A 27283-nucleotide genomic window follows, 5' to 3' on the forward strand; every position below is an offset into this window, starting at 1 on the left:
ATAGAATCGACTGTTAAAATAAAATGTCACTACGGGTTGTAAGTATGTTGTAAAAGTGTGAGATAAGAATTGAAAAATTGCGACATCTGGCGCCATTTAGAGAGATAAGTTTAACTCATTACGCGCTTTATATTTTTCATAACCTTCTTTATCGGAAAAAGCAGCAACCATTATTATAATATCTTTCAACGTCAAGTGGCGCATGTCAATTGTTTTTTACATTGATTGTAATATGGTGAAATGAAGACATCATGACGAAATTTGAAGTTACACTGCTGCTTCGTAGTGGATAATCGCGTTGGAATATAAAGGTCTTTTTTTAATTGACTTATTGTACATTTGCCGCATATGGCACCACCTACTTGGCCGGATATAAGTTCGGATCTTGAACCAGGAGGTAGATATATAATTGGGTCGTTTACTAAATTCAAGATAAAAAAGTTTTAATTACTAAACAAAGACTGAAAGTAATGAAAATCTTTTTCTTTTTTTCTATTTAATTTATTTACGAATAAGATAAGATTTAATCAAGAAAACACAATAATAAGTCCGAAATTTTATCTATATTATTTTATTTTTCTATGACGTCACAGTGTGTGTTTCATACAAATTCCATCGAAATTTCGTGTTTTGACGTTTAGTAAAAAGTAACTGATTTGACTAGTAGGAAACTAGTCTATTTACTAAGGGCAACTGACAGAAAGTAACACGCCGTAGCTACAATCACAAAAAGAGCCACACTCTTGTCTGTGTAGCATTCTCCATTCTTGTCTATCAGAGACCAATTCTTTCACTTCCTTAAAAGACACGACGTTCGCCTCTCTTTAATCTGTTCCATGTAAGCTCTTCTTGGTCTTTCCCTTTCCTCTCTTTCCTTTTAACTTCCCTTCTATGAAGTTTTTAAAAAATTCGTCGTGTCTTATACAACACATTCAACTCAACAGTCGCGTCGTGTTGTGGCTACAACAATCCCTCCATTTCATCAATAGCTCATGCAAGTACCTTTATTAATAAATAAACTACGTTGAAAAAGCCTTCCCGCCAAAACTGGACCCTGGACTTTATTTGGCTATGCACCAAAGGACACTTCAGTTTTAGTAGGAAACTCCACTTTTAATTTAATAGGGTGTTCCTTAAATTGCCGGTCCATTTAACGGTAATGTGACCTCTGACTGCATAAGTAACGAACTTTAAGGACCTTCCCCATAGCACGATTCGATATCGCATTTGTTGGCAACCCCAACATTAAATTTATATTTTCATTACTGTGACAACATTTTGTCTCGGCACTTCCGATCTTCTTGTACTCCATTGAACTACTGTCATACTGTTTGTACGAATTTTAATTAAATTCAGTGAGTCTTGCAAGCTTTTGGACGTTTTCATCTCAGCCTTAGCCTCAGACAACCATCCTTACAGAATTGTTCTGGGATATTAGGATTACCAGTGTTGAACCACCTTTTTTTGATTGATGAGTGTGGAGGAGGCAAGAGAAGTGTGTCAGGATCGAAGCAAATGGAATTCTATAGTCTCTGCTTACCCCGGTGGGAAATAGGCGTGAGATTATGTATGTATGTATGTATGTTGAACCACCCTTTAATAAGAATATAGATGTATGATCATCTTATGGTGAAAAGGGGGGTTCCCATCAGCCTATCGCCTATAACAATTGTTCATCACGTTAGAAAGGATATAAGCCTTCTGTCAAATATTACGATATGCCCTAGAAGACATCTTTTTTTGGCGTGACTTATTGTAGATATGGGGCAAATGACATTATCTACTTGGCCGGAAACCTGGGAAGACAAGGGGCTGAACGTATTTTATGTTTTTTTATTAGCCCTCAGAACAAAGTAGCAACATAAATACATAACATCTCTTATAAATTTATTAAGAAATAATAAAAACAGAATGTAAATCCACCACAGGCTTCGTCAGTAAAACATTCATATTCAAAAAAAATAAAAACAAATAAAAATAATAAGGGAAAGCATATTCAAATCATACATAATAAAATCCGCACAAGCTTCGTCAAAAACATAACAATACATAACTCAATATTTTATATAAATTCTATACTCATATTCTACCTAAGTACATTAAAATTGACAATATTTTTGATATCGCTATATTAACGGCTCCGTGGTCCAGTGACTGAGCGTTAGGCTCACGATCCGGAGATCCCAGGTTCGAATCCCGGTGGGGACATCACAAATATCACTTTGTGATCCCTAGTTTCGTTAGGATAGTACAGGCTGAGCACCTGATTACCCAAAAAGTAAGATGATCCGTGCTTCGGAAGGCACGTTAAGGCGTTGGTCCCGGTTACTACTTACTTATGTAAGTAAGAAGTCGTTACATGAGCTATGTCAGGGGCCTTTGGCGGCTCAATAATAACCCTGACACCAGGGTTGATGAGGTTGGTAATTCACCTCAAAACCCAGGCGATAGAAGAAGATCGCTCTAATCACGTTGCGCTGTGAGCAAGATGGTTTAGCGATTTTGTGGAATGATTTGGTTGTCGTCAAAATCTTTGTTAAGTACATGTGATCCAATACTGGCAACTCTAATGTAGACGATCAGGGCCATATAGAATCGCGCGGTAAGGATAATCTCATAATCTGAAAGCCAAACAATTCCCTCCCCCAAACTAAATCGCGACAAGCACTCCCGTGATACCCACTTGGACCGTAAATTGTGGCTAAAAAATAGACAAATTACGTGTTCTTGTAGAAGAAACGTCCGTATAAATAATGTATGCTTCAAGAGAGTCTTAAAAGTACCTACAGGATCTTTAAGTTTTGCTGCAGTTGCAGAGAATTTGTTTTATGTTTCCGTATTTGTTCTTTTCATCTTCAGGCCAGAACCCACTATCCTAAGAAATGGGTTTCGGAGGTATGTAACCTAACTTGTATTGGGCTGGTTTGTACTTCGCGGGTTAGAAGGTTAGATAGGTAGTCGCTTCTATAAAAAACAGGACCTGTCAAATTGTCAGGTTAGGTAAGCGGACCTTGTCAAAAACGGGATAACGCTAGGGAGATGATGAGTTGTCTCGCGTTCTACAAGAGAGATATAAGACTATACATTTAATGGATTTGGTATAGGGAGTCGATGTATTCCAATTTCTTTAAGAGAAGACTCAACAAATAACTTCTATATTTTCAAGGAACTTTCCCGTCAATAACCGACCTCATCAATTCTGCAGTCAGTATTGAACCTCCAAATGCCCCCAGCATACTGGTTTATTTTATATACTACGTACTTACTCAGATTATTGAAACGTGCTTCCTTTAATAAAGACATTCATCGTTTTATTCAACCATAAATATTTGATAGACTGATTAAGTTTTTGATATCATAACTTTATAACATTTCCACTATTTTATCACCAATGCCGTAGAATAAAGAATAATAGCAATAGGTACTTTCATCTCCTAAGCTGTTCTGAGAGGAATAAAAAACAGAATACCTTCAGCTGTTGTCATCTCGGACCTTATACGTATTACCTAGTAGTTAACCTGATTGGGCTAATCCCTTGTCATAATTCGGATCATTAGTACAAAAATACATGGTAATATTTTGTAGAGGCTGGAGCCTAAACTAGGATACCCTGTGTTTTAGGACTCCAGGCCTCCACCTCCAGAAAGTCATGGTCAATAAAAAATAACAAAAAAGATTGAAAAGTTATACTTAACTTGAATTAAACACAGTCTAAATCATAGAACATTTTTTAAGAAGAAAATATGAAATCTATTAATGCTTGTATGTATGTGAATGTGTCACTATAATACCATCTTAGGATTTTGTTTCAACAGTGGCTGCAAATTATCTTCGATTAATTTTGCTCTGCCCAACGCATTAGGGGTTACGGGTGTAAGTTTATGTATGTATTTACTTTCTTTCCCATATTGTGACGACGGCTTGTCATCCGGTCTCGGCGGCAGCGGCTGCAGAATTAGGAAAGCGGCGTAAGTATAGGTCTGAATGCAGATTTTTTATCTTTTTGCTGTAGAAACTATGGGCCCATGGAGTTTAGAAGCTAGCTAGAAAACTATGATTAAATGAATATATTTTTGTTTATGTATTTTCATCAGGTTCTATGTCTACAACTACCATGTCTTTAACATCTTCAGACAGAGTTAATAATGCATTAAGAATAAAAGAGATGTTTTGCGTTCGTCATTCTTTAGGCGAAGTAGTGAGAGGCATATGAGCGAAAAGTCAAGTTTAAAAAATATACTACCACTACTGTTCCATTTCATCCAAATGGCTATATAAAACCTCAAACAGTCCAGGTACCTAGTTTGCCAGTTGAACAAGATTACGTACTGTCTTTTAATTTCAAACCCAATGTGCCTACATGCTTGCTTGCTGAATAACTTAGCACAGGAGCTTTATTCCATTTTTACTAACATCGCCATTCAACTCCTTTATAGCTTATCACTAATTTAAAATTTTATCGTGTGCTCTTTTGACGGTCACAGGAAAAATATTGCTAGCTAAGCGAGAACCTTTGCATAGAAATACGTACTTACTTATGGAAAAACGTACAGCATTCTCATCCAGAGCATATATTACAGATTGTGCCAAAACGCGTAATAGGATGTACGATGATGTAGTAGTACCTAGATCGTTGCATTTTCATATAAATATAAAAAATAATAATAAAAATTTCTTCTATAAGTCGTTACATGAGCCATATAATGAGCCTTTGGTGGCTAAATAAAAAAATAACACTGACCTAACAACTTCTTCAAAATATTGTGATTTACGCCATCCACTAAATTCAAAGCTCCACAGCGTTGCTGTCGTGGTCATAGAGATAAATAATGTCACGTGCACTAAATACCTAATGCCTCAGTAATGAATCTGCTTTGCGGTACCCTACTTATGGATTCATGGGTTCTATAAGTCGGTTCCGTAACGGTTTCCTTTGTATCGAGATTCTCTGTGTGCGTCTTCATATTAGTTCCAATTAGGACGGAAAATTGAACTCTAACAATGTGGTTAGCCTAAAACCCAATGGTCGCCAGTTCTTCGTCATTTTATAAAAGCTGTCAGTTTCTCTGCACATAGTCCACAGCACAGAGAGGAATTATCAGCATTAAAGCACATAATAACGGGTTCTTACCGCGTTTAAATGGGGATATGAGACTCCCGATATTGTTAATTAAAAATTATGGATCTACCTACTCCACTCCAATCTCATCAGTCATCCCGTGATCATGGCACTTGCAACAGTGTCGAAATATCGGGAGTCTCATATCCCCATTTAAACGCGGTAAGAACCCGTTATTATGTGCTTTAATTATGATAATAACCGCGTAAACTTAAAACAATGTATAATTATCAGCAATTAAGAAGTTTGGGGTCTTTCTCTAAAACGCCTTTCCTACCCAGGATGGCTTTGGTAAGAAAAGCATTTTTTTTTAAAATAAGGCTATACGATACGTTGTGGTAATATCCGTTGTGCATCATTTTATAAATCACTACTACTTACATGCCTAAGTGGCACTCAGTATCAGTAAGTTGAAATCAGAGCGCAGGTATCGACGATGCAACGAATCTACAACACCCGAACAGCCCTTGTCTAATAAATTCGATGCCATGGCAAATTTTATTGCACCAGGGAGGTTAAAAAGGCCACATTGACGCAATACATCTAAAAAGCAATATTGCAATTTGACATTTGCGCATATAAAAGGATTCCAAACAAATTTAATACCAATATTGCTTTTTAGATGAATTGCTTTGATTTGGCGTTTTTAACCCGCCAGTACATATTCACCCAGACAGCATTATCGGTAGCATTCATCACCTCCACCCGCGGACAATAATAGCAGGGCTCCTGAGTGAATTCTTTCACCACAGTATTATATCTACCAAAGCAGTAAACGCATACGGACATGCCTCCCTCCGGTGGGTAGACGATAGGTACTAGACACTTAAACATGCGAGTATTGCTCTGAAACCAGCTTTTCATCAGTAACACCCACAGTGTAACATCTTAGTAAAGTGGATTACGTATGCAGACGGCTTGCACAAGGCAGTAATCTTGGTTTGTAATGGAACCGACACGTTTAGCTTGTAGATGTACTAGGTGTAGGTATACCCACTATATGTAGAATAGAGTTTAGAAATGGGTCGGAAATTATACGGTAGAAATGCGAATGTTAAGACGAATATGTGGTGTGACTAGAATGGACAAGATTAGGAATGAATATACAAAAGGAACTCTGATAGGCGTTAGCCAGTCACTGAGGAAGTGAAGAGCTACAGATTAGCATAGTATGCGCAAGTCTCCGAGGGAGACAAGAGGGAAACCACTGCCCTATTTTTCCCTAAAAAGTAGCATGGAAAATGCTGCACCGACAAGAGCGTGGCTCTTAAATTGATGATGATGATGAGAAAAATGATAAGCATGAATATGGATGGATATGGGGGCAGGGTACCACCCAAGAAAGTGTGGATCTGTGTGAAAGCTGAGTACTCAGATGACGATGGATATAGATGAATAAAAGAAGAATACGTTGTGTCAACTCCATTTAAAATAGGCTAAGAAGGATAAGGAGCTGAACGCATTTATTGATGTTTTGAGTTTTTATTTTAAGCAAACCAAGTCCAGAGAAGAAATTAATTATATAAATAGATAAGATCTTCTTTGAATTACGACTTTATAGCAACACATTTGTTCAACAAACACAATTTATTTAAGTACTTACCCAAGAACCAATCTTCACAAAATAAATCTAATCAAACCACAACGCGTTTATCTCGACAAAGTTGTTACATAACAACAATATTGTAATCGCTTTTACGTGTAAGTAGATGGAAAATTGTTGTACTGGGCAAATTATATGAGTAACATGAGAAAACACACAATTTGTTTATTACCCGACTGTGGCGAAGCAAAAGGAGGGTTATGTGATTAACAAGAAAATGTTTCTCTGAAATTCTTCCGAATTTCCAATTCAATCTGTCCTAAGAGATTGCTTACCACGGCATACGACGCTATCTCTTAAACATCACCATTCCGAAGAATTTCAGAAAAATGTTTTCTTGTTTCATACCTTTTACAGCGTTATTCTTCCGTAGTCGGATTTTAGTTTTCAAACTTAAGTACATTTTTTTTGTAAAGCCACATCTCATGAAGTCTAGCAGCGTCGTGGGATATCGTTCCATGTCTTCGGGGATTTGTCTGTCGCTCGACAATAAATGTAACCGAATGGGGACGACGCTTTTAGTAAAACATCACACTGCAGACTACTAATGTTGAAAAAAGAATTTAAGTGATACAATAAATAAGTAGGTAAGGGCAACATTACAGTGAGGTAGGCAGCCAATCAGCTCGCGACATGCAAATGCTTCAGGCGAGTTAGCCAAGTTGCAAATAATTATGACTATCGACTGTTTTTTTTTTGGCATGACTTATTGTAGATTTGGAGCGATGGGGAGCGACGAGGGCTCTCACTCGGTACAAGACTTAAGACAACAGAACTGAGGGGGGTGCCCAATTGGGCGTGAACCTGGGCAATCGACAGTGACAGTGATAAAAATTTATGGAATTGACATGTCACGTTATGTCAACTCCATACATTTTATACATTGTTTTGTAGTCATCCCGTGATCATGGCACTTGCAACAGTGTCGAAATATCGGGAGTCTCATATCCCCATTTAAACGCGGTAAGAACCCGTTATTATGTGTTTTAATTTCCATACATTTTATTACTGTCACAATCTAACCGTTTTATTACTGTAACTTGGTTAATGCTGGGGCGATAACCAGCCAGACCTAAGGGTGTCCGTCTGCTCCGTCTGCGTGGTGAAGATTCCTTCTGCACTTATCGAAATCGGCCCACTTTTGGCCATTTCTCTTACTTAATCGTCACACATAAAAATAAAAAGTTTTCATGCTCATAATGATATCTAATATTATAACTATTAGGAAGTCGTTTACGGAAGTTAAATTCCACCGAGAAACCACTAAGACACCTCTCTAGCATCCTAATGATCAGTTTAATTAATTTTCTAGATGAGTATTTACTGCACAAACCGCGATTAATTAGTCTTCCCTTCTTAATTAATAGTCTTAATTACGTCCTTGGTATCAATCGAGTACTATCTAGATTTACTGAGCGAGTAAAAATACGGCATTTTACACAATTTGTTGCGCTCTTCAATACAAAGAAATGCAGCTTGGGTGTTTGTTTGTGGAATATAAAATAAATAGGCCATACGTCCCACTGCTGGGCACAGACCTCTCCTCGATCAACGGAGTACCACCAGGTTTCTTGCAGTACACGCCCAAGTAGCAATCAAGAATTGTGATTAAGTCATATATGTCTAAACTTTAGCTAAAGTGAGATTTATCCAAATCAAATAGGACTTATTAGGACTTCATAAATTCATTTCCTTCTTTAATTCTATATAGTTTTCAACAAATCCTACTTTAGATAATTTAGAATACACAAAACCAAGTTAAGTAATCACAAAACTATTTAGTCTTATCTCAGCCTACTGTTAAGTCTAAAAGTATTTTTTTACTTTACTCAGATTATTTGAAGGCTCACTTAACACTAAATTGATTTAGTGAAGTATCAGTTTAGTCTTGTAAAGTAAAAATTGATTGCCTAGATATACTTAAGGCAATTTTTATTATTTGTTGCTCCTATACAAGACTGTTTTATTCGTTTTTGACTACAATAAGTAAAACATAAGAAAAGTCTATTCAATGGACGATAAAATCGAAATAGAAGCAAGCAGAAAGATTGATGAAGTCCAAATAATAAAAGGATCTGGTGATTTTCGAAGGCAGAATATTAAATACTTACAGAAAATTAACCTGTGATAATGCACATTGTTTTTGTTAGCGATGCGATATCTTCTTCATTGCCATCATTTTTTTTATATCGATTGGTATAACACAATCATTTAATTTTGGCAAAAAAATCGAAGTTCCTGTTTTTCAAATCCGATCCAGCGTGTGGCGGCCCAGGTACCTACGTCTCGCACAAATCTTCTCAAAAATGACTAAGCTAGTCTAACCTAGTCTAAGCGCACGGCAACACTACACCATGAAAAATCGAGTTTTATAGTAAAACCTGCTAAGTTCAAATATAAAATTAGGTACCTATTAGTCTAATAATAAATAAATCCAATCAAAAACATAAATGTGAAATGAGAGCCAAGTTCAATATTATGCAATGCTTTGGTTGTTGACTTCAACGACAAAAGAAGTGAGATCTAAATGGGTGCCAAGTTCAATGGTCAGTCCTGAAATTTATTTATAAGTAACAGTATAACATATCATATCTTCTTATAACATAAGATAATATATTGTAGCCTAAGGTCTGTCTTATTGTAGGTAAGTACATATCCTCGTAACGCGTGGGTCCTTTTAAAAGGACAAATTCAAAACTAAAAGTCGACTTTATAGATATAAAACATTTGAATACCTATTAAACTCGTTTAAGATTCACGTTAACTTAAAAAAAATAACATGCCAGTAAAATGGATGTGAGTTGTGTTGTATCGTGGGTAGTGATGGGCAGGGAAAGAAAAAATTGGGTGGGAAAGAAAAAATATCGGGAAAATATGGGAAAATAAAATAAACACCCGAAAAATTCCCGAATTATGGGAAAATATTTTTTAATTTCATTATTTATAATCTTATTATTATTTGTATGTCGTTTCCATGTCTGGGGCCTATGGAGTCCCGGACTTTTGAAACGCGTGTGTGGGGCCAAAGGCAACACGTAGAGGCCCCTTAAGATAATTTAATCTAAATGTGGTGTGACACCAACCGGCGACTATCCCTGTATGCACTATGGGAGTGCGCCCAAAGACAATCCCCGGTTCGTGTTGACTATTGCAGACTATTGCAGATTATGGGAACAAAAGGAACTGGGCTATTGGGTTGCGGGTTAGTGAACCGGGATACTGGGGCTATGGGGGACTATGGGGCCTGCTCGACCAATGTTAATAATAGAGATACATTGGGCAGGCGGTGACTCGCCACTCACTGGATGGGCCACCTATCTAGCCGACGCGACTGGACGGCAAGGCAGCAACATGGCTGTGAGCAGCTCAGGGTGGCAAGAGGTGTACACCGCTTTCTGCGACTTAAGCATCTTTCACTGCCACCCTGCGAGCGTATAGCTCTAACTCCCCACTCTGGCCGGCCAATGAAGGCAAGCCAGAGGTGAGAGTCCTGCAGCTCCCGCTGGGGTCCACTCCGGCCGGCCAGGACTGTCACTATCTTTGTTGCTCTTCTTTGGACTCTCTCTAGTAGTGCAATGTCCTTCCGATAGTAAGGTCTCCATATTTGAAACCCATGTTGTAACAGCGGTCTCACGTAAGTTTTGTAAAGCCTAAGAAACAATTCCTTATCTATATAGTAAAAAGCTTTCTAATTATGTATAGGAGGGAGTTAGTCTTCTTAGTGATTCCAATAATTGTTCGTCTCACTTTAGATTATGTGTTATCGTTATGCCAAGGTCCTTTTGTTTTTTAACACACTCTAGAGGTTTTGAGTCAATGGTGTAACTCAATGAGGGGTTGTTACTGTCAACACGAATCACAGTGCATTTAATTTGTCCACGTTCAATGTGATTAGCTAATCTCGGGTCCAAGCAATTACTCTATTCAGATCAACTTGGATTATATTATGGCTAATAAGTGGATTCCCAACACAACAGCCTGCGTGGTCTAGTGGTTAGAGCGTTAAGCTCGTTAGTTTATACATATGTGAGTGGATTCCCCATTATTTTCGTGTCATCTGCAAAGAGTGATATATCAGACATGATAACATGTTTAAGATCTGTAAGGTGGATACTCAATAAAATTGGTCCTAACACCGATCCCTGCGGCACACAGCTGAGGATTTTCTGGGAACAGAGTATGATTCTCCGATGCGCACAGAGAAGGTGCGCTTTGACAAGGAAGTCTTCAATCCACTTCAAGAGATTGCCTCTTGATTACAAAGAGCTCTAATTTAGCAATCAATCGTGTGACAGGAACTCGATAAAAAGCTTTTTCATAATCCAAGTAAATAATATCTGTAGGTATTCGTGCCTCCCAATTTCTTGTCCATGTGTCCAAGCAACAGAATAAGTTGGTAACTGTTGACCTCCTTGGTACAAAACCATGTTGCTCCTCGATTATGACATTCTCTCGTGCCAAAAACATCCTATACAGAATGTTAGTGACATTGTAACGAATACTGACGGAGATGATTCAGACCATGATTCTGAGTTCATATCAAGTGGAATTTTTCGTCGCAAAATTCATGTTTTTTTTTTTTAAATTAAGATGGGTTTGCTCTTGACTTCGTTCTTCCACAAAAAGAAGAGATCGACGTTGGAACGAGCTTACCCAGAAAATGCCTATTCACCCTTTTTAGTTTGTTTTGTAATTATTTTCAATTATATACTTTTGCGATGGAAAATTCCAATTCATATTAACTCAGAATAATGAACTTAATCATGCCTCTCAGTACTATATATTATTTGTATTATATATTTGTTTTGTATTTGTTACTGTGGTGTCCCTTTATAATAAACGTTTCTTTCTTTCTTTCTTTCTTTATTCGTTACGATGTCACTTACACCCCGTACAAGTACATACAGGTAGCCATACAATTAGGTATGGGTATTAGTGACAACATAAGGAATACAGAGGAGGATGGTTCAGGCTATGATTCTGAGTTGATATCAATTGGAATTTCCTGTCGGAAAATTCATGTAATATTTTGTATTTTTTTATTTTTTTTTAGTTCCATGCTTTTGCGACGGAAAATTACACTTGATATCAACTCAGAATCATGGTCTGAATCATCCCTCAAAGTTTTCGTTACCATGTCACTAACACCCAGTATATCCTATTCTTCTTCTTCTTCTATCGTGTGGGTTGTGAGGTGAATTACCCACCTCATCAACCCTGGTGTCAGGGTTACTATTGAGCCGCCAAAGTCCCCTGACATGGCTCATGTAACGACTACTTACTTACATCAGTAAGTAGTAACAGGGACCAACGGCTTATATAACGTGCCTTCCGAAGCACGGATCATCTTACTTAGTATATCCTATAATATGTAGGTATCTTTGCACGGAATTATTAAAATCGAACATTCCATTCAAAAGATATTACGAATTTAAGTTTTAAGAGTTCATACGACACTACGACAGAACATAAATTGGGCATAAGTAGGCATACATTTAAATGATCGTTGTTGGAAATCCTTACTTTTAATACAAATATATGCGATAAAAAATATTTTCCCTTGAAATGGGAATTTTTCGGGTTTTTTCCCTCAGAATTGGGAAAATTCCCAAAACGCGGGAATTTTCCGGGTAAGAACCCAACACTAATCGTGGGCGAAAAGCTGACAACCTATCACCGCTAAACACATGTTCCAACTTGCTTACCTACCCTTAAAGTACTTGTCGAATGTGGCATCAAGTGGTTTTATGATCACTTAGTGCTCTGCCTACCCCGATATAGGCGTGATTGTATGTTATGTTAAGTTAATCCACATACCTACCACAAAAAGACCGGCTGTCATGAGTTTTGATTACTTACTGATTCTTACATCTATTGTTAGGTACAGGCACTAATTAGGTATTTATGTTAAGCGTTCATAATAGAATCTAATTATTTAAAATTTGCCAGTTTTTTTTATTTTTTCCTTTATATTCATCTAATTACCTATCTGCATACCAAATTTTAACTCTCTAGGATCATCTGGAACTGGGTTAGAGTTTTGATTTATAGGTCAGTCAGTCAGTCAGTCAGTCAATGATAAAAATGAGGATTTTTGTACATTAATATCTAAATAACCGTTTGAGATAAGCTTATGAAATTTAGAACACTTATATGTATCTCACAAGTCTCAATATATGAGCCAAATTTGATACGTTTATGTAAAATAGTTTTTGATTTATGAGGGGGTCAAAAGTGGCTGCAAATGGTTCGTGTAATATTACACACGGTGCGGCTCGCCAGTTCTATTTCTTGAACTTGGCTTGATACGCTACCGCGTGTCTAGATACTTTTCTTTCTTCTTTCATTCTTTCTTTTAATAATTTTAAAAATGTACCTATTTTTAACTAAGCTTTATTCACAATCATAAACAAAACATATCTATTTTAAGTTTTGTGTATGGTTAAATGCATTTAAAGTGGGCATTAGATTCGATTCCTTTATTTTTTTAGCTTGATAAAGTCATCGGGAATTGGGCCGCCTTTTTTAACAATAATGTTTTTGGTGGGATTAGAAACTACCGCGCACACACACGACGTTAATCAAATTGCAAGGGTTCTTCGTATATACAATATTCAACGGATACTCGTTAATTTTTACAATAATCACATTGTTTCCGTTGGCAATTAGAAGCGCGGTGATCGTACCTACTTTGCGTCAGCGAACCATGTAGGTACCTATGAGAATGTATGCGCGGAGACTCATTAGCAAATTGAGTTAATGTTTGTTAGTTCCAATTGTGATAAATATTAAATAATTAAGTAAATCACATTCCTATCCAAGTAAGAACTCAGCATAACAATATTTTTTATCTTCCACGAGTCGAAAAACTTACCTCTCAAACAAACATACTTTCCATAGGTTTTAAAAGCTTGTCCGATTTTAATTGTTACTTGTTACATAGATGATTCTGGCACAAAATAAACAAACATGATTTTACGACATTACTTTACTAAATCAAAATAGAGGATCACTTTAGACATAAGAGTTTTAAGTAGGAATTCACTAAATACTTTTTGTCTTAAGTTGGTATACTCCTAGACAATTGAAGTAAAATTTATCTTAACTAGTACTTGATGAAGTGCAACTTGACTTTACTTTTCTAAACTGATTCTTACGAAATCAATTGTTTCTAAAGTCTTACTTCATTTAGAAAAATATTACTTAACGCCATTTTGCACTTACAGGAAGAAAACATGTAATATTTTTTTGACAATATTATCGTCAAAAACTGAAGTAAATTAATAAATATTTCTGTTGTAGTAACAATTACTGCGTTCAGCTGTCACATATTAATAGAAAATGAATTTCTCTATACTATATGTCACCATTTTTTTTATTTGCTGAATAATCAATCCAAATTTTATTATTATTTTTCTGGTATATTAAAGGCCCTTCTGTTTTTTAACACTTTCTATCGATTTTACACGAGAAACAATCATGCGTTTATAATTTCCTGTATGTGAAACGGCAGAATAACCTTTTGTTAAAACAACTTAACAAATATTTTAGACGCCATTTTCTTACAGACTTCATTTCTTGTGTTAATGTAAATGTTCGCCATTATATTCTAAAAAAAAGATGACCTGAAGTTTTACTTCGTTAAGTTACAATTGACTCAGTGCAATTCAATCCTATAGTCTTAACTAAGTATTGTAGATATCTTCAAGTATACATTTTTGGTATTAAGTGATACTACAAGAATTCTAAGTTTAGAATACGCAAGAACATTGTCTAAAGTAGGGTTTAAGTCTGACTTAACGTTGTCTTAAGTCTGTCTTGTATAAGAGTTAAAGTATGTGCCCACTTTTACTAAACTGTATCTTCAAGACATCTTGAGGGATATCTTGGAGACATATTAGACTTATCCAAGACAAGGGCTTGATTTAGTCTACTTGCCTTCAAGATATCTACAATTCTCTTTTAAGACAATCGGTTGCTACTTGGGCGCTGTCTGGGCTAGTAGCCAGTGCCCAACGGCTTAAGGTGTCTTCCAAAGTACGGAACCATCTCACTTTTCCGGACAATCAGGCGGTTGGTCTGGACTATTAGCTGCCAATAAAAGACACCAACAATCCGCAGTGGAGCAGCGTGGACTATGCTCTATACCTCTTCCGGGGTGTTCTTGATTAAGGGTAGACTGTGTCCAGCAGTGGGAGGATTACGGGCTGTTTATGTTTTTATGCAGTCTCGCAGATAAGTAAAAATCTAATCTAATCTAGCCTTGAAGATCCCACTGCTGGGCAAAGGCCAGTTCCTCTTTCCATTTTTCGCGCACTCTGGCCAGTCCCTCCGGCAAGAGTCCAAGTAAAAATATTAAAATATAATAAATACGTACGTTATTATACAAATATTATTCAAATCCACTCCGTTGCTATGACAGCTCGCTTACACAATAAGACAGGGGCTGCTGTTGACAAACGTATAAAATCCGTGAAAGACAAATAAAAACAAGTGAAAAGAATTTGCAACGCGGCTGAATGACGTCATGAGTTGTTTTGGCATGTGGAGATAATGAACCCTACCTCCGTAGGGCTGCAAAGGGAAATCCTAATTTAAAATGCAAAATGCAAAACCTGAGTGAGTAAAACCAAACAAAACGCCCGCTGTATTCGATTTGTTTCTTCAAGATAAATTATGTCCTCCTTGATATTAGTGGTTTTAGCATACCACTCTTGACGATGTGGAAATTATGGAAGTCTTGGATTAGCCTTGTGGTGCCAATACATAGTCAAAGTTTTTCTTCTTTCGTGTAGGTCTTAAGGTCGATGTCTTTCCAACACTGGTGTCACGGTTATTATGGAGTTGCCATAAGCCGCTGACATGGTTAATGTACCCAAACGCTTCCATCAACCCGAACTGGAGCAGCGTGGTACAGTATGCTCGGTTGCGCCGTTGATGATCCTCTATAGTGTGGGTTATTGGATTACCAACCTCATTAATACGGACATGACTCATATAACAACTACTTACTTACACCGTAAGTTGTTTAAGTAGTAACCGGGCCAACGGCATAACGTGCCATCCGAAGCAGGAATCTTCTTACTTTCGGAAAATCGGGCGATCAGCCTGCAAATTCCTAACCAAACCAAGGTTCGCGAAGTGATTTGTGTGATATGTCCCCACCGAGATTCGAAACTAGGACCTTCGGAATGCCCAATTACTGGACCGTGGAGGCCGGTTGATGAAGAAGAGGTCTTTACCTAGCAGTGGTATATAGGCTATTCGTTAGTTTATTTTTTGTGACGAACTCTTTTTTTTGTGACTAGTTTGTAGAGACTGGAGCCTAAACTAGGATACCCTGTGTTTTAGGACTCCAGGCCTCCACCTCCAGAAAGTCATGGTCATACATACATAACATACATAAACAGCCTATATACGTCCCACTGCTGGGCACAGGCGTCCTCTCAATCAACCGGCGGGGGTATGGAGCATACTCCACCACGCTGCTCCAATGCGGCTTGGTAGAGGTGTTTTTACGGCTAATAGCCGGGACCAACGGCTTAACGTGCCCTCCGAAGCACGGAATCATCTTACTTTTTCGGACAATCAGGTGATTCAAGCCTGAAAAGTCCTTAAAAAACAAAGGACAGTCTCACAAAGTGATTTCGACAATGTCCCCATCGGGAATCGAACCCGGACCACCAGATCGTGAGCCTAACGCTCTAACCACTAGACCACGGAAGCTGTTTTTGTCTGTGAAAATAAAGTTGAAAAGTATTAGTCGTCGATGCAAATACAGCGTTACCAGCAACCCTATCAAATGCGCATTCAACATGACCACTCTGGCACGGACGAGTGAACGTGTCAGGACAACACATCTGCCAACAACAGATACGCAGCTTACGGCAAACTAGCGCGATCCGCTTTTGTTCACAACACTCCGGGAACACAGACAATACGTTACTGCGGCATTGTTGCTACGCAAACCAAAATAGTGTAATCATCTCAAATACATTAAATATAGGGCTTTGGGCGATTTGTATGAGCGATTGGTGCCTTTTTTTATCGCTGCGCACGAACGAAACTGGTGGACTGCTGTCCTTATAGAGCACTTTTCTTCTATCGTGTGGGTTGTGAGGTGGATAACCAACCTCATCAACCACCAGGTTTGAGCCGCCAAATGCCCCTGACGTGACTCAGCTAACGACTATAATACTTACATCACTAAGTAGTAACCGGGACCAACGGCTTTACGTGCCTTCCGAAGCACAGATCATCTTACTTCTGGACAATCAGGTGATCTGCCTGGAATTTCCTAACCTAACTTGGGATCACAAAGTGATTTCTCCCCACCGGGATTCGAATCGCCGGGACCTCCGGACCACTGGCCATTAGAGAGCACTCATACAAACGATACTTCTTGAGATGTAGTCTTTTTTTTAATTATGATGGGTTTGCTCTTGACCCCATTCTTCCACGAGGTAAAGAAGGGATCGACGGTGGAGCGAGCTTACCCAGAAGATGCCTATTCACCTGTGACTTAAACGACTCCAGGTTACAAGATGCAAGAAACACCGACGCCGGCAGCCCATTCCATTCTCTGGCTGTGCGCATTGTGAAGAATGAAGCGAAGCGCTTGGTGCAGATTAGTGGTATGTTCAAATAAGGATGGTAACCCGCTGTACGTCTGGATGTCCTCAGATGGAATGGGTTTGGTGGAATGAGATGATGGAGCTCATATGCAAACTGTAGTCGGTTCAACTTGTTTTTTTTTTTTTTTTCATTACTTTTTTGCATTTCTTGTATCAATATGAAAGCCATAAATGATGACAGATATCGGTAATAATCACACAAATACTACAAAATATCAGGTATATACAAAAATCTTTAGTTTGACATTATTTTTCGCACCGGAATAATACAGGTTTTGACTTATTGAGGTAATCGTTAGAAGGAGATTCCGCTTCTTAACATTTGAACTATCTACTTGCCAGGAAATCGACATTCTTCGGCATAGAACGTACCGTCAGAATTCTCATTTTATACAGTATTTATTACCTATAATCACAATTACAAAATAAATAAGGTCGATTTTTGTCCCGTAATGTTCCATTTTCTTTTGAAACTTCCAAAATATTAAATAACTTATTTCAAAACCGTCACTAATCGTTAAATATTATATTATGCAAATTTGACAAACAGAAATGGAATTTTATGAAGTGAAGATTTAGAAAAAAAGTACTATAATGATATTTAATAAACATTTTTAAAACTAATTTCCCTCTAATAAATATTGCATTTTACAATTAAGTACTAGTTTGTGGACATAAACAAACAATTTTAAACTATTTATGAAACAATAGAATTTGATATGAAATTATTATAATTAAGTGTCTTTGTGTTAATAATGGTTTTAGTATAAATAAGGTAAAATGTTCCCTGTTTCTAAATACAGAATAGAGGAGTCATCGGGAGACTAACATTGTTAGTCATTCTTATTAGTTCTTAGAATAAATAGGCTAGTTTCCAACTTCTTCTATCGTGTGGGTTGTGAGGTGGATTACCAACCCCATCAACCCTGGTGTAGTTTCCAACTAGTCAAATTAGTTACTTTTTACTAAACGTCAAAACACAAAATTACTATGGAATTCGTATGAAAAAGCACACTGTGACGTCATAGAAAAACGTGATAAAATGTCAGACAGAATTATTAGGTTTTTATAAAATAAATTAATAAGTTAAATAGAAGAACAGAAAAAAATTTTCGTTAGTTTTGGATGTAGCTTTATTTAGTAATCAGAAGTTCATAATTTATCTTGATATATGTATAATATCTTGATATCTTCTGGTACAGGACCACATTAAACGTCCTATATATGGTCAGAGACGAAAATGTAACATTTTTTAACCCGCTTGACGTAATTATAGTGACATAATTTATATTCTATTATATAAAATATTTTAAAAACATTATAATGTAAGTAATTATTATTGATGTTCGCAAATAAGCATGACCTGGACCTAAGCCAAGTTGCAAACGATTATGACAATCGACTTTGACAACGATAAAAATGTATGGGGTAAATAATTCGTATATATAATACTTAATATACAGGGTGTTAGTGACATCGTAACGAAAACTTTGAGGGGTGGTTCAGGCCATGATTCTAAGTTGATATCAAGTAGAAATTTCCGTCGCAAAAGTATGGATTGGAAAATAATTAAAAAGAAAAGAAAAAATTTCATGAATTTTTTGACACGAAATTCCACTTGATATCAACTCAGAATCATGATCTGAACCATCCCCCTCAGTATTCGTTACGGTGTCACTAACACCCATACCTACTTATATGGCTACCGTATGTACTTGTACGGGGTGTAAGTGTCATCGTAACGAATACTGAGAGGGATGATTCATCTGATTATTCTGAGTTAATATCAAGTGGAATTTTCCATCGCAAAAGTATAGAATTGAAAATAATTTAAAAAACTAAAAAAAAATCATGAATTTTGCGACGGAAAATTCCACTTGATTTTAACTCAGAATCATGGTCTGAATCAACCCCCTCAGTATTCGTTACGATGTCACTAACACCCAGTATATAGCTATATACATGTCACTCCCATAATTATAATTATATCTGTCACTCCCACTGCATGTTTATAATAACCGAACAATATCGCTGCCACATTGGTGCCGATTACAGTACTCACCATCTTATTTTATTTTAAGCTATACCTGTCATTTTCTCATCCGTCGAAAATGAAAGGGACGGGAAATCGACGGGCATAAAATTTATAAAACACACACGTCAATTATATGCAGAAAATTAAACACCCCTCTCAAATTTTTACATTGGCGAATATTTCGATCAAATTAAGTTGATAACACACGTCAAATGGGTTGCATACTAGCGAGATGCCTATGTAATTCGCCTGGGTTATTCATTCATTTTAAAATTTACAGATGTCAATCATCCGTCTCTTTCCTTTTCGGCGGATAAGAAAACGACAGGTATAATTTAAAATAAAATTAGGAGGTGTCTGCAAGAATCGGGGTCATTATAATGGCTTGCTAAATCCAAACTGAACCTTTGACCATCAAGTAGAATACAAAATCAAAGGCTCCGAAATGAAAGGCCTCATCCATCGCACCTTAAAAAGGTGATTCCTTTTAACGCTAATATTCTTTATTGCAGCTTTTAAACTCCGTTTTATCGACATAAAAGACATAATTTATTAACGCGATTTATAACATAGAATAAAAATAATTTATCGTTTCAAAGTAATGGTTTGTTTTCTAAAGTAATGGATTTGTGTGGTTCGGCATTTGATAGATTTTGTTCTTGGTTTTTATATGTTATTTGTTGGTTGTTATGACAATTATGTAAGTAGTAACAACTTCCGAAGCAAATCTACTTAAGAAAGGTTAAAAGTGTAAAACATAAAAGCAAAAGCAATTCAGGTTGGAATTGTCAGTAATTCGGTTGGATATTTACTTAAACTTCATGTTAGTACATAATATAAAGTTCATAATACCGTTCATCGCCCTACTTGACTTTAAAAAAAGCAATAATTTTATTCTTTATGTAATTTATTTCAGCCCTCGCGGCATATCAACCTGACCGCGCGGGTCGTATTGTATCGAAGGCTTCGACCAATAGCCGTACGACATTTATCTACGTAGAGCATTCGCTGCATCTATTGTTTGAAGACCTCGATGCGGTTGAGATGCAGACCCTGCTGGAATTTCATAGTGTCTGCTTACCCCGGTGGGACATAGACGTGAGTTTATGTATGTATGCATGTAATTTATACCTTGAATTATGTCTGACTATCAGTTGACCATAGAGCTTTTTTTTTGTTTTGGTTTTCCCCGAAGGGTAAGGCAAAGGGTACTATGCCCATACAGCCATGTCTTACGTATTTTTTTTCTTGATGATTGATGAAATGATGAAAGATGATGATGATGAAACCTAAGCCCCCACCCTCGGAGTAGACTCCTACTCCGAACCCCAAACGAATTAACTCAAAAGTCCGCATAAACTTTCGAGTTATGAAGCGGCTTCCTGGCACGAAGCGAAAATAGGCAGATACACTTTGTTTATTGAATACTCCGATATAATAACACTCGCGAATGTCTTCCGACTAACTTAATGCGATCATTAGCCACAAAACACCACTTCGTATTAATTATTTAGATTATTCAATGAAGAAAGCAACTGTCCCGTTCCCGTTTCCCGCTAAAAAGCCTGACCATAGAGCAAAGAATTATGTGTCAGCCACACAAGAACTTCACGAAATGGTTAAAGTTAGAAAATGTTTTATCTCATGGCAAAGAAGTTACGACACTTCCTATTAACTCATATAAACAAACAACTTTTGTGTCATATCATATCTTAGTAGCTATAAGTAGGTCGTATAACCATAACGTATGGAAGGACAAAATGTGCCATATGTTTCCAACACAGTCATAATTAATACAATGTATTCATATTGTAAAAGAAAAAGAAAAAAAAATAGTAAGTAGGTACTTACAATTAAGAATTGACACCTCATTGATTTTTTCCTTTAGGATTGCGAATATGGTACCTAAGTATACGGTAGATACCAGAGGGCTTGTATCCCCGAAAGGGTAGACAGAGATATATGTATACATATAGCATATAGGCGAATAATAGGTATCACTCGCCTTATGACTTCATAATAGTATACCTACTTGACTTAATATATATGTTAGTGACATCGTAACGAAAACTTTGAGGGATGATTCAGACCATGATTCTGAGTTAATATCAAGTGGAATTTTTCGTCGCAAAAGTATGGAACTGAAAATAATTGGAAAAAGAAAACAAAAATTTTCATGAATTTTCCGACAACAAATTCCACTTTAATCATGGTCTAAATTATCCCCCTCAGTATTCGTTAAGATGTCACTAACACCCTGTTTAATTATATAGGTTCGGAGACTGATATCCGACATAATAATATTATGTCGGATATCAGCGGCATATCCGAGCTGTATTGTGTGACGGATGAAGCAGAGACTCGGTTGAGGAAGCTTAATTTAGACATTATGTTCCACACAGGATATTTTTTTGCCATACGCAATAATAATATCCTAGTATATATTATTTTCATTATTATATATAACTGCTGAGAGCAGTTACATTCTTGAACTTATATGTTTTAAAATGATTCTTGTATGTGTGCAATAAAGTATTATTTTCGTCATGAATAGCGAAATACGCTCTGTCTCTTCACGTATGTACGTAGTTACAGAAATAATAAGCATAAAATATTCTTCAACATAATATTCAGGAACAAAGTAATTAAATGCCAAGTCAAACGACTGTCGTTTGAGTCTGAAAATGGTTCTTCCTTGTCGTGAAATGTCGTAACCGAGAAACTTTTGTCTCGAATACGACGTGTTACGAATTTCGTATCATATCACCCGACCACTCTAATGAAAATGTTATTATGACGGTGCGCCAACTTTGACTCGTACTTCTAACCACCTACAAAATATACCTCGGCACATAAGTTTATGATCAACAACAGGAGTCGAAATGAACCATAATAGAGACTAGAGAACCGGAGAAGAAATATGATTGGCTACCTGGTACTACACGTTTCGTTTATAAAGAGCATCATAAAAGTAAATATTGAAAGAAAGAAATAAAAGAGAGAGTGCAGGTCGTGTCGTATCAGCAGGTGAACGATTTGGCGGAAAGGAAAGAGGAATAACGATTACTCCGCAGGGAAGAGATATAGAGAAATAATGGGAGAGAAAAGCAACAAGCTGTCTTCTAAATAGGATATTAGGATTTTATTTTTACATAATCATCAGCGGAGCCAAGCGAAGATTTGTACTTAAAAGCTTTGAACGCTAAATGATATATCTGACCAGCCATCCTGACGTCAGGACCGCCGGTGTATTTCTATATCTCTATAACTATCATTCTGACACTGTTTGTCTGTCTGAAATATTTAGTTTGTTGTCCATAAACTAATTTATTTATTAATTATTTATTTACAACCACGCACTATACAGCATTACAGTAAAAACCAATTCGCTATACAGGTACATCAACTAATATTTACACTGATTAATTAAACTGTGCTTTTCTCATAACAAATAACTAGGAGTGCTACTTTTATGAACTCACTCAGAGCGCAGATGAGTAAATCCGTTGTTTCCGCTATGTGGTTATAGAGCAGATATATATTTATTTTATCTTATATTATTAACATTACAAATTATATAAAACTAAACTTAATTATTAACACTATTCACAACACTCCTAAAACTAATATATATACTTACGATTTGCATTTATATATGACGGTTCCATCTTTGGGCTTGGCGTTATTGATCGTAGAGGTAGTAAATATTGTGAATCTTCAACTATAACACCTTTAAGTGAAGACGCAGGCGGATCGTCATATAAAGGAACATCATCTTCAGTACTTCTAACTGGCGGACTGTCATATAAAGGGATATCGTCTGCGTTATTTCTTATTGGTGGATTGTCATATAAAGGAATATCGTCTACGGCATTTCTTATTGGCGGATTGTCATATAGAGGAATATCATCTGCGGTGCTTCTTACTGGCGGACTATCATAAACATCATCTCCATCTTCTATGTTAACCATATTATTTTCACAGTCTTTTGTATTCTCTTGGCTTGAAGATGTTTCTTTTGAAGACCCTTCTTTTTTCGTTTCTTTAAGACTTTCTCCGTTCACAACTGCGTCAGGTATTTGAACTGGAGTAGGATCATCAGGAGAAAGCGTATCGTATATGTCCAGATCTAGTTCAGGCGTGGAAGCAGATTTTTCTCTCGCCAAACCTTTTTTAATTCCACTTGGTCGCCGTTCAAAAGTCTCAATTTCGTTTATTAGTTCATTCAAATCTTTTGAACTTGTGCTATTTGCAACAAGGCGTTTACTCAGCACATCTCTGCATATCTGTCTCATTTGTTCAGGTAAAATCACGTTTGATGCGATACTTCTTTTCAGACTCGGATTGAGTTTGGATTGATACTTGTCTCGGTTAGATGTTGCCGCTTCATTTCTACAAATGTCTCTAATACTGCCAACATGTTTGAAATATGGTTCTTCTATCTTGATACTGTCACAGTCCGTGATTGTAGGTATTGGACATATTACAGTCGTCATTGATGGAACATCGTTTGATTCTTGACGATTTAACATGACTTTTTCGGTACTAATTTTATCCTTTGTGCCGAAAAACTTATACTCAGTACCTTTAGCTTTCTTTAGCAAGTAGCATAAAACTAGTATGATAATAAACATAACGATCATTGATGTTCCCATTAGGCAAACACCATATGTAGGTATATGAACTCGTGACATTATGGTCGGTTCTGTTATTGTCGTTGGTGTTCTGATTGTTGCCAAAGTTGTTGATTGGACCGTTGATAAAGTTGTTGATAAATACATAGACTTTGTTACCGCAGTGTTGAGAGTGCTTGTCGGCGATGAAATTGGCGCTAAAATATAAATAAATGCAACAAATTACTTAAAAATAACTCAACACAGTTTATATATTATATTGTAAGTCTGTGTAAAAATCTGAGTAATAAGATTCATTGCGACCAGCACTGGTGCGTATTTTTTGTTTTGTTATGTTATGATGTTTCATGAATATACCCTGAAGTCATCCTTTAATGACTTTTGGTGCAAATGTTATACTTAGTTGTATAGCCTATTTCCTTATCAAACGGGAAAATAATTTACAATAGGTGTAACTACTATGGACTCAATAAAATCCATAAGGAGAAAAAAATATGTTGTTTCGCATATTTAAATTATTAATAAGTATACTCGGGTTTTAATGATATTTCCGGTATCATTTCAACAAACGTAAATGCTTATAAGTAAGTAGTTATAATTATAATTATTTTCCACTACTTTGCATTATGTCATCTCTTTTCAAATGCCTGGGGTACGAAGTATACAAACAAGAAACAAGAAACAAGAAACAAGAAACATACTATCAAAGACACCAAATAGGGTATTTGATTGGGTCAAAGATAAATTATAAAATGCTAATCTAGAAATAGAAGGCAGTGTATGATGATCAAAAATCAATCTCATTTTTAATTAGATCTTTGTGTACTACTCTCTAAAGTCTATCTACAAAAGAACTTATGTACTTAAATAACTTTTTTACTAAAGAACTTTTCTACAATGTCGTTAGCCAGATTAACCGTAGCGAGAATCCGATCCGGGATCTCTGGTGGTCATGGCTTGTTTTACCTAACCATTTTTAATACTTAATAATTGTAATGAATAGCAAAATACTTACTTAAAGATAACACTGCATTACTATTGTCGATATCCATAAAGGTAGTATCAAAAATATCACACACTATCAAAGTAAATCTGTTTAAGTTAATTCACTTTTTTAAATAGGTGATAATTCATAATTAATCCAACAAATTAATGAAACTAGCTTCTTCCACAAAGCTGTTACCACATATAATGTATTCAAGGAAAACAAACATCTAATTGGCTTTTTCCTTGTTATACAATTGTTTCGTTTCCCTGTTGTCTTGTTTAATTTTACATTATTATACTTACTATAATGATTTAAAAACTTTAGGCACAAATAGAATCAGTTAAGCATATAAAACTTAAGTTTAATTTTGCGGGCGACAGGGTGTTCATCATAATTCATCTTTGGACTTTGTACCAACAGTGGCTGCAAGTTGTCTTCGATTACTTGTGGCGTTGCCCATCCCATTACGGATTGCGGGTGTGAGTTTATGTATTTCAAACCAACAATGAACCATAAATAAAACGTCAAAGAACTTCGACTTGAAGAGAGGGATTTTTATAACCTATCTATTTTTTATGACCCTGTTTTTATGGATTTCAGTACTTTGCCAAATGTATTGACAAATCGTATTGAGGACTTCCACCCCTACCACCTACGAAGAGTGGACAAGTTTTATTTGGCACCCAACAGTTACTACAAAATAGGTATTCATGCATCATATAAATTATCTTCCTCATCCCCTTAGCATTATCCTGTTTTTCATCACATACGTCATTATACATTGGTCCCGATTCCTGCAGACACGTCCTTAATTTATTTTAAATTATACCTATTTTTTTATCCGCCGAGAAGGAAAGGGACGGGTGATTGACAACTGTTAATTTTAAAAAAAGAATGAATCAATGAATAACCTGGGCGAATCCAATATAATAGGTAACTCGTTGGTATGCAAACCGTTTGATGTGTGCTGCCAACTGAATTATTGGCCAGAATTTTTAGAAGGTTGTTTAAGATTGGTTCCTAAAATTGACGTGTGTTCCATAAATTTTATCCCCGTCGATTACTCGTTCCTTTCCTTTTCGATGGATAAGAAAATGACAGGTATAACTTAAAATAAAATTAGATGATATATACTGGAATCAGCACGATTATCTCTTTTAGTCTAATTGCATAACTAATTATATGTGAGCACCGCATGCAAAAGGAGAAAGAAAAAAACAATAAAAAAAGAGTTTACAAGAGTCCCAGTAAAATTACAAATGCCAGGAAAAATCCGTACTAATTAATAACAATAAAACAGACATATTTAATTAATGTGTCTTTCCCCTGTGTTTTACCTGTCGAGTTGGTATAATATAGATTCCATTATAATTTCCCCAACCACAAAGTGCAATCCACAATAAATTCAATTCATCATTTAGGTGTTCATTCACATTACCTTTGTGTTGGATTAAAAATGATATTGTCCATCTCAGGGCTTCAAAAGTAAGTGTGTCATGGTCATATGGCCATAGGGCCATAGCGATAAAGATAACGCTCCCGTACTGGTAAGGTTTTTTGTTTTTTGACGTGACTTATTGTACTAGATTTGCCGCAGATGGCATTAACTAGTTGGCCGGACGAAACTGGTAAGGTACAGGTTATTACATAATTATAACATCACATAGTATCACGCCTGTATCCCAAAGGAGTAGGCAGAAGTATATGCACTCACTCGCAAGCCTATTGCCATTAACTGGGCATAAACACTGGACACTACATGATATCAACTATCTATAATTCAAAAATGAATTCTTTCTACACCAGGGTTGATGAGGTTGGTACTTCACCTCTCAATCACACGATAGAAGAAGACAGATATTTTCTTTATTTTTTTTTTTGTTGTAAACAACTACAAATCTGTAGCCTATATAGGCAGTTTTTGTGAGGCGCATGGAATATGCCTACCGACTAGAATCCTATTCCAGTAGTACCGATTTGCAACGGCATTCAGGCAGTTTCGCCAACCGCACGATATTTTTTTTTTGCAGCCATTGCAGGGCTAACACTATTTTATTTACGTTGCGCACGTGATAAAATTATCAATCGATTTAATAAATTTTGTCGAAATCGATAAGTTTGTTTTTTTCCCTAACATGCCACGTCCATTTTGTTCGGATTTCGACAAAACGACATGACTAATTTGGGTTCACATATTAGCACCAATCGACAAAACGATCTTCAGAACCCCGATACCGACCCCTCCGGCGTGGTTGACGATTTCCCTCATT

The 27283-nt window shown here is 36.4% G+C and overlaps 2 protein-coding genes across 4 annotated transcripts in view; both read right to left on the reverse strand.

The window, feature by feature from the left end:
• The window catches only part of LOC126373822 (neuropeptide CCHamide-2 receptor-like), a 131484-nt gene that overhangs the window by 60034 nt on the left and 44167 nt on the right, over positions 1–27283 (reverse strand). The gene's annotated exons all lie outside the window — the stretch shown is intronic.
• On the reverse strand, positions 22620–25221 carry LOC126373837 (uncharacterized). The gene is made up of 2 exons (XM_050020173.1): positions 25041–25221; positions 22620–24222 (listed from the first exon to the last, which is right to left on the reverse strand). Exons 1-2 carry the CDS (start codon positions 25075–25077, stop codon positions 23015–23017), a joined length of 1245 nt encoding a protein of 414 aa, XP_049876130.1. The 5' UTR covers positions 25078–25221; the 3' UTR covers positions 22620–23014.

This window comes from Pectinophora gossypiella, chromosome 16 (genome assembly GCF_024362695.1).
Source record: "Pectinophora gossypiella chromosome 16, ilPecGoss1.1, whole genome shotgun sequence".
In the NCBI taxonomy this organism is placed as follows: Eukaryota; Metazoa; Arthropoda; class Insecta; order Lepidoptera; family Gelechiidae; genus Pectinophora; species Pectinophora gossypiella.